Source organism: Aethalodelphis obliquidens, unplaced genomic scaffold (assembly GCF_003676395.1).
Source record: "Aethalodelphis obliquidens isolate GAN/ISIS:26980383/991018 unplaced genomic scaffold, ASM367639v1 scaffold32, whole genome shotgun sequence".
In the NCBI taxonomy this organism is placed as follows: domain Eukaryota; kingdom Metazoa; phylum Chordata; class Mammalia; order Artiodactyla; family Delphinidae; genus Aethalodelphis; species Aethalodelphis obliquidens.
Genome location: NW_020837976.1, coordinates 3,150,387 through 3,159,614, shown reverse-complemented (window position 1 = coordinate 3,159,614; position 9,228 = coordinate 3,150,387). Strand labels below are relative to the sequence as shown.

General features: G+C 47.6%; 1 protein-coding gene across 4 annotated transcripts in view; it reads left to right on the top strand.

Annotated features, from left to right (window-relative positions):
* The first annotated feature begins 2,097 nt into the window (after positions 1-2,097).
* The window catches only part of NPC1 (NPC intracellular cholesterol transporter 1), a 47,509-nt gene continuing 40,378 nt past the window's right edge, over positions 2,098-9,228 (top strand). Inside the window, exon 1 of one of the 4 annotated variants that reach the window (XM_027127598.1) lies at positions 2,098-2,261. In XM_027127598.1, the coding sequence (XP_026983399.1) occupies positions 2,205-2,261 (57 nt within the window). In that variant the 5' untranslated portion in view covers positions 2,098-2,204. The remainder of the gene's footprint in view (positions 2,262-9,228) is intronic. The other 3 variants (XM_027127601.1, XM_027127599.1, XM_027127600.1) reach the window with 3 other exon arrangements.

Genomic DNA, 9,228 nt, shown 5'->3' with positions numbered 1-9,228 from the left:
TATCTTAGCTACCTAGTGGTCAGTATATCCGATGCACAGAATACTTCCAGTTTTTCTCCATCCTGAATTCCCCTCAGGGTGCACACATTAGCAACTGCAGTGGTTAAAGGCTTAATCCTTGTAGAATTGGGATGGCAGGCAACTTTTTTTTCTTTATGAGTGAAAACAATTTTCAGAGAAGAAGAAAATACACCATGATGTGACATAGATTATCCATAATAGTGGAATTATATATGACTTTTTTATTCTTGTCTGTAAACTTTTGTGTATTTTCAAAGTTTCCACCATGAGCATGGATTACTTTATCAGCAAAACAAATTTCTCTTCAAAATATGATCGTTTATTTTTAAAATATATTCTAGCCTTTTGGATATTGTCAAAGCTGTACAAAAAAAAACAGAACCAGAAAAAATATATATAGCTAAAAGATCTTTTAGTTACTATTTTGGTGAATAGTAGACAATTTGTTGGGTATCAAAATTTCTGCCCATCCCGGAAATGTTTCATGTGGTGCTTAAAATTACCTTTATTCAAGTCAATTATTTAGTAAAGGTTGTTTGTTTGTTTCCCCCATAAGGACTTTGCTAATATTGGAAGGGTAACTAACCCACCAGGATCCAGGGAATACATTACAGAGGTAGTTCTTGAATTGGAATGTGAATTGGAACCACCAGGAGGGCTTGTTAAACTAAAAAGGGCAGCTTCATCCGCTAGGCTTTCTGATTCGGTGGGTCCAGGGTGGGACCCATAATTTGCATTTCTAACAAATTCCCAGGTGGTGGTGCTGCCAGCTGGTTCAGTGACAACAATTTGAGTATCTCTGCATGAAGCATACTACCTTATCATCAGCGAGAGCACCAGGCACCTGAGAGCAAGCAGATGCCTGAGGCCAGGGGGTCGTCATGGCTGAAGGTCCAGAGGGAATCCCTACAGTTTCGGTGCCCAGCCAGACAGGTGGACATTTCAGGGCTGAGGAGGTGGGGAGGCAAATTGGTAACTGAATCAGAGGCTTTGTAGAGTAGGGATGGGAATGTCACCTGCATCATGGTCCTACCTTCACTGGGTTTGTTTATTGCTACAGATGGATATTCAGTCTTTTCATTGTAAACTGGTTTCCACTGTACGGAGAAGAGATACATACATGCATTTCCTTACCTTCAAAATGGAAATGACTGATGCTTCTGAGTGGTTTTAATAAGGGAAGGAAAATGTTACCAGAAATACATATAACAAAAATAAATGTAAAAAGATTATAATAAGTGTAAGACTTAAAAACGTAGATGCTTCTTTATCTTTGTTACTTCACTTCACCTAGAACTTAACGGACTCTGGTCCCACCTCTGGGGCAAACCTCCCCCCGGGCTGGTGGCGGGCTCTTCTGACGTCCGCACATTCCCTGCCACGCTTGGCTCCGCCAGCAGATGGTGCGGTTCTAGCGCTTTTCCAAAAGTGGGCTGAGAGGACAGAAAATAGAGATTGGGTAGCTCTGAGGCATCGTCCACAGCCACGCACTGCCCGTGGAGCTCTCGGATCACAACACTGTCAGGCCACTGCGTGGCGCCGCCCCCCGCTTTGCTAGAAGTGCCCAGGCATGGATTCCTTTTGGGTGACTGGGTTTGGAAGGAGAACTTGCTTAGGGTGCTAATTGGACCCGCTGAGAAGTGGGGTCTTAAGTGGGAAGATAATCCGCACGCAATCCCACGTGCTAAAACCTCGCCACCGTCTCCCATCGAGGAGAGACAAAAAGGGGAGAAAGGAGTTAAACCATCAAAACCACACGCCGTTGGGACAGCTCCAGAAGTATCCTTCCCGGATATGCTCAGGGGCCCGGGTCTGCGAGTCCCTGGCCTGAGGCTGCGCTCCCAAGCGCCGCAGGACGGAGAAGTGCCGAGCTGGGACTGGGGAGGGCGCTGTGGGATCCGGCGGTCGGGTCCCGACTAGCCCCGCCCCTGTCCCGCTCCCCACCCCGGGCCCGTCCAGCCCCAGGACAGGTCTAGGGCGGGTCCAGGCAGTGCCGGCAGCGGCCCCGCCCAAAAGTGGGAGGAGCCGACGACGCCATCGTCATTCCTGACCTGCGCGCGCAATCAGCCGCAGCTGGCGCTTGTTCCCTCCCTCAGGCGGCGCCAGACCCCGACAGACTCGGACGCCGATCGGAGCCTGCCAGCGTACCCTCGCTGACGTCTGCAGCCCGGCGCCAGGGCAGCATGAGTGCGTGCGGCCCGGCCCTCGGCCTCCTCCTGCTGCTGCTCTGCCCGGCGCAGGTGAGCGGCCGCCGGCGACCCGGGCAGGCTGTGGGGGACGTGGTGAGGCCGCGAGGCGGGGAGGGCTGCGGGCTGTCCAGAGGCTCAGGCGCCTCCGGCCCCAGAGAGGACCAGCCGCGGGTCCAGCGGATCCCGGGGAAGTTGGTCTAGCGATGGAGCCCCTGGAGGTCCCCCCACAGCTCCCCGGTGGCTTTCTCCGGCCACGCGGTTTTCCCTGTGGTCTGGAAGACGGTGGCAACTGGGGGCTGCTTATTTGACCTGTTTGGAGCTCCTTTCACCTGTGGTCACCTCGTTTCTGGATTTAGGGTATGGGGTGAAGGGAGGAGGAAGAACATGGGCAGAGAGGAAATAGGGTTCGTATTATTTAACCTGCCTTTCCCCCCTTAATTCTGCCAGAGGCACGCGAATTCTTTGTAAATGTGTTTAGAAGATCTGACCACTTTATTTCTTCTCCTCCTCCCCTAAAGGTGAAGGAGGGAGGGGAGATAAAGTTAGCAATCCGTCAGGCCCCAGATTGGAACAGCCCTAAGTACTTTACAGAAGGCAGCTTGGTCTTCTAAAGAGTGCAAGTTACTTCTTACCCACTCCCTTTACATCTCTAGAAGCTGAGGCCGACAGGTGCGCGGGTTAATTGGATTTCGCAATACCAGCCGTGGAGAGGAGGGGCCTGGAACTCCCTGGGTCGGCTTTCCCCTGGTTTGGTAGAAGCCCTGGGCATGAGCGCCTCGCTGCTATTTGTGTGTCTACAGTTTTATCCTTTAAAACTGTGGGTGTCCGGAGGGATGTCTAAGGATTTAGTGCTGATTAAACCAGATCCGGATGGGAATCCCAGGTTCTCGTGCCCACTCATAGGTGTGTCAGTGATGAGGGGGCAGTGAATCCCAGGGGAAGGCAGATCAAGGGGTTTCCTGCACCAGGAAAAGCTCTCCTGAGGCGTCTGCATAGTTCTCAGCAGGGGGGTAGGTGTGGCTGACCGGGAAGGGCCTCCTGTGTGTGCGTGTGGGCGTCGCCAGGGGTGTGGGCTTGTGGAAGAGCACACACCTGGTGGGGAGGGGAGGCAGAGGAAAGCAGGTTTCGGGGAGGTGCTTTGGAATGGGGTCAACCGGTAGACCGCCTGCTAGCTCTGCGGCTTTGGGCTCATTACTCTTTCAAGCCTAACTTTTTCTGAAGATAAGCAATTCCTCATACAGTTATTGAGGTCTCTCCATGCATAATGATGTTTGGAGAGATCGCATCACTGTAGTAAAAACTCAAGAAATAGCAGCAGTTATTTGCTTTGAAAATACAGCTATTCAGTTTCCCGAGAGTTTTAGGTTAGGATCTAACAGGCAGGCTTCACATGGTTAAGTAGCTTTAATTTATCTCTGAAATCCTTTTACCTCAAGGTAGCAGCCAGGGCTGATGGTAAATGAGTGCCTCTCCTCCTAGGACTTTTGGGATGGGTCAGGGGTTGGTCACAAGTTTCTTGCAAAATGCCTGGAAGCCTTGAGAGGGTTTGCAAATATGAACTGGAGACCCTTGTGTTGATATTTTTAAGATTAGCTCCCTCATGTCTGCAGAGGCTTTCAGTACCTGCATTTCCTCACACCTGAGATGTGATGGGGGGGGCGGGCGGTTCCCGCTTTTAGAATTCTCACCAGTGATGAGCAGCTCGTCTGGGTTGAGTCTGAGCACCAGTAAAGTTCTGTCACGGAATTGCAGACTAACTGTCCTTCATAAAGTCTGAAATACCTCTGTGGGGTGGGGGATTTTTGCTTTCCTTAACTTTTAAGTTTTACAGATGATGAAATCACATTACTAAGACTGCGTGGTTTTTAAACCTTGTGCTCATCCAAATAATGTGTGCAGTTTTGAGAAGTAGTACGCATCTCTCCTGACTGTAATATTTATAAGCTTTTTCTTGAGGGACTTGCACCATAATGAGGCCTGGGTAGGAATTAAGCCATTAAAACTGCTTTTCCTGAGGAGATCGGGAATGGGTTAATCTTTCAGCCTGAGAGCATTGAAGAATAACTTTCTGAAATTGGAGCGAATGTGGGTAATCTTCCCCAGTCTCTCCCATTCCTTGATTGATGCTGTGATCAGTTATTTTACTAACATAAGTAATCAAGGGAAAATGAGGCTTTTTATTATTAGCAAGTGGGCAGAAAGAAAACGCCTTGCTGAATAGGTCTTTGTATTCCTTCAGTGTTTGTCATATTACCCAGAACAAAGAATCCTCTTTCCTGGGTAACCCTTCCCCTCCCTCCACTCCTCCTAAAAGGGGTGCTTTCAGGGGTGTGTTACAGATGACACATTACCTGTGCGGAAGCCTGGAGTGGGCCGTCTCTAACCTGATCTCAGGTGCCTCGTCTGCTCTTTCACCCACAGATCTGTGAAGGGCACCAGCTCTCCAGCCAAATAAACTACTTGCTGTCAAAACCCTGCCCATCTTCCAAGGCCCAGTTCAAAAGCATCTTCATCTGTGACATTGTTACTCTGTTCCCCCAACTAGAATGCCTTCACTCTGAAGTTCTCAATCTTTGTTTAAACTGCTCTAGCAGCAGCAGCGTTTACGGCCTGGCACAAGTCTTGGAGTTAAAAGACCTGGTGTGGGTCTTGACTCTTCCTCTTACCAGGAGTGATCTTGGGCAAAGGCAGTCTCCTCCTCTGTAAAATGGGGTTAACAACTTCACCTACTCCTCAGGGTGCTTGTGGAAAGACAGAGAAATGTTTGAATGAACTACCGTGCTGCAGGCTCCTTGAGGGCAAGAACTATATTTACCATCTCCAGCAGGGCCTGAATCAACAAATCATTGGCCTTCATGGATTTGGGTGAGGGGATAAGATCGGTGAGGCATTCAGAGGCTACTAGGGATCAGAATTGGATTTGCCTTTGTTGTCTGCGTGATTGCAAAGATCAACGGTGGCCCGACAGGCTTTCCTTTGCTTGGAACATGCTTGTTATTTTCAGTCTTTAGAATATTTGCTTTGGCAAGAAAACTTTAAAACACACACACACACACACACACACACACCCAAAAAACCCCTGCTCTCTCTGATGCAAGTGTGCTCTTGGGGGATTTGTGAGGGAATCTTTAGAATTGGGCCACGGAGGAACTCAAATTACCGTCATTCAGTAATTTCATAAATGTGAAGTGAGTGCAATGTAGGATACACTAGTAGATCGAAAGAATCACCTAGTCAGAAAGTGGTCTGTCTACAAACTGTAAAGTGCTATGTAAAAGTTAGTAGTTACTATCCCTGTCTTGTTCATAGTTGATGGGAGCACGAGTGGATACACAAAAAAATTACAATGCAAAGAAAAGTGTGCTCTAATAAAGGGACAGAATGTGATGGGGAGTCCATTTTTGAGCTGAGTGTTGGAGGGTGAATTAATGCTTACTGGGCGGATGAAAGGAAAACTGGAGAAAATAGGGGGGAAAGTTACCCAATTGTTACTAAAAACCATTAAACTGTACACTTCAATGGTGAATTTATGGTATGTAAATTATCTCAATATTTTTAAATGGCATCCTGGATTACAAGAGACTAAGGAAAAAGGAATTACCTAATTTTTGCATAGTACTCCATTGCGATGACACCTTTGGTCTTGTTTTAACCTCCCAAGACTCCTTAAGATAGGTGTGATGCTGTTTTTCCTGTTTTACAGATATGGATTTTAAGGCTGAAGTTTGTCTCAAGGTCATAGTTGGTAAATGGCAGACTGGGGCTTGAGCCACTGTCTTCTGACTTCCGGGCTCTGCTTTATTCAAATTCAGAATATTGCTGCCAGGTTATTCATATTTAGCAAGCTCTGTTGAATGGGTGTTTAGCAGATGTTCTACTTGGCCAGTAACGTTCAAGGCATGTTGCTGGCTCCAGTGTGGCTTCTCCAAAAGCCTGTGATAGATCAGGGGTGGATTTAGCCTACTGGCATGACCCTTGGTTCAATTGTCACGTTGTGTGAACATTCCTTAGGAAGACACCTGCGGACAGTATACACCCCCATCCACTTTCATGGTTTTGATTTAGCCTTGTGGCTTTTGGATTATTTTTCAAACTTGTGAGTGCGGGAGCTCAGAAATGTCTAAGACTAACTAATAGTGTGACCTTGGGCAAGTCAGTTAAACTGCAAGCTGGAGGGGTTATCTGTAAAGTGAAGATTGGCTGAGCCCATCTAACTCGAAAAATATATCTAAAATACCCATCTAAAGGCGTTCCTGGTGCTCACACAAATTATCCTTTGTTATGTGGATATGTCTACCCCAGGTTGGCTATAAAACAGAGTTCCAGAGAATTCCGTCAATAAAAGTCAGAGTAGACCAGCCTCCACCCCAAATGTCCTGTCATATTTGTTTGGTCTGCATACCTGACCCCAAAGGACACAGTAGGCAGCTTAATCTCTGGACAGGATTCTCTGGGCCACCGCCTCCTGGGTTATCCTGACTGGCCAGGCCAGCCCCTCAGCTCCACCCCTCGCCAGAGCTGCAGCTGGGTGTGTCTCCAGGTTCCATCGTGAGCTTTACTCATCCAGGACAGCAACAGAGGTGAGGGGCCCAGGCCCTGCACTGCATCTGCATGGGATGGCCAGGTACAGGCCTGGGGCTGAGGACAGTCACTGGTCCTGAGAAAGTGAGTCAGGACTTGACAGCTGCCTAGAGTTGTATGTAAATGGTAGTCATTAGTCCTGCAGCTGAACAAGGCTGTGTGGAAAGAGGGACACCTGTGTAGGATGATAGTGGAGGGGACAGCCCATCCCTAGCACATTGTCACAATCTAAGGATACGTCCATGTACAAACTGAGCTGAAGTTTGAACAGTGCAGCAGCTGGTGGGGTGGGTATGGAGGTGAATAGGAGGGAGAATGCTTAACTTGGCATTCAAAATCTTGTTTCTCATTACTGGTTTTCTCACTTATGAGCCATGTGACCTCAGAGAATCCTCTCTGAGCTCCAGTTTCCTTACCTGTAAAATTCTGTGATACTACTATTCCATGGGGTGTCTGAGAAATAAACGAGGCAATGAGGGAGAAATCACTCAACTTTGTGCCTGGCACTCAGTTGATGTTCATTAAGCATTTGAACATGAGTTAATATTCACCCTGGAGTATAGAATTCTGTTGCTGATGTTCAGAGCTTCTCCATGTGATAAGATGTGCTTTCAGGGAGCTCCCAATTAGAGTCTGTTTAGCAGCTGCTAGAGTTGCTGACACGTAGCAGAAGGGGCTTTTTTTTTTAACTTTCCTGAACTATTCCTATTATTATTGAAAGATGCTTCCCTGTGCAGTCATATATCCAATAATTAAACTCTAGAGCATGTTGTGAAATAACCATGTGGCCTAACCTTTAAAAGCAGAGATAGCCTAGGCTTGTCACTACTAAATTCTGGGTTAAAGCCAAAGCAACTTCTTACATAATCCAGTCAAGCTCCTTTAACTCATCTTGTACGTTTTGACAGTTTCTGAATGAGTGAACACTGGATGAGATACTATAGAAAATTTCAAAGGAAGTATAACACCTGGGCTCTGCCCTTTAGGATTCTGTGGCCTCACAGGGCATTCGAGACCAAGGCAAGAAAATACTCTTGCAAGTTCTGCCTTCATGCACAACTTTGTGATACTCATAAATTCTCCTTGATCTTAGAGCAGGAGCCAGCAAATTATGACCTGGCTAGAGCCTGTAGCTGTGGATAGTTTTCTTGGGACACACCCACGCCCATCTTTTACCCATTGTCTGTGGATACTTTTGAGCTACAGCAGACAAGGTTGAGTATGTAGCACAGAGACCTTAGGGCCCACAAACCTATCATATTTAATATTTGGTCCTCTAAGGAAAAGTTTATCCACTGTGTCCTGGTGGATCCCCAGGGGAGCTTGTGGAATGTAAGTCACAGAGAAATGGTTTGCCTGAGCTCTGGGTGCAGGACACCTGCTGACTCAAGCAGTGAGGATGGATGCCCGTGAGCACCAGCCAGGTGCTGCCTGGGGCCAACCTGCCTCTGCCCCAGGACAGCTCACCCGACGGGGGAGCACCATGACCAGATCCAGGTGATAGGAGTCAGAGTTAAATTTAGTGGAGGCAGTGAGTCTTGGGTAAGGCTTGTAAACGGGGAGGCCGTTCCGAGATGGGGGTGGACTGAAATGTGTGGAGAAAACAAGGGAGGGCAGACAAGGGCTGGAGTCCGGCCTTGGGGACCCCGAGAAATACATGTAGAGGCAGTTCAGGTAGAGTCAACAGCCAGTCACGGAAGGTAGTAGAGATTATGTAAAAGTTACTGCATTTGTGTGTGTTTACGTGGATATATCTCTACAGGTTTGCCTGTGGGAGGGAATTGAAAGCCCGGAAGACCTAGATCTAATAAGTTAGCATTGGTTAAACCTGAGGAATGGGGTGGCAGTGGAGAGGTAAGGGGGAGCTTCCAATGTTATCGCATATACACCTGTAATGTTTGAATATTTGTGATGGGTGGGTGCTGTGTAATTAAGGAAAATAAAATCTACACTCATTTAACATTTTAGGAATCAGTCAAATGTTTAAATGCTTAAATAAGACAGTTCTTGTGGTCATGAATAGCTCTGTAAGACTGGTCAGTGCCCATGAGAGGAACTGTGAAGAATCATCATTCTTTGAACTTGTCCCCCACTGACCCCAAGTGGAGCTTTGACAACACCTGTTATTAGAGACTCTGGCTGTGTCGCATGACGCTCAGACCCATGGTGTTTCAACTGACGGTCACCCTTCTCTGTTTAATCTCAGTGTAACCAAGAACGTGCTGTCTGCAGTCCTTGCCACTGGGCTTTTCTCTTACATGGTGAAGGGCATCCGAGCTCATGTATTGTGATAAAATACACATAAAATCGACCATTTTAAGTTAAAGTACAGTTCAGGGACATTAGGTACAACACATGTTGTGCAACTACCACCGTCCATCTCTAGAGCTGAGCTCACGTGCCGTCTGGTGCCCTTTGGGCTCTGTCAGACCTCCAG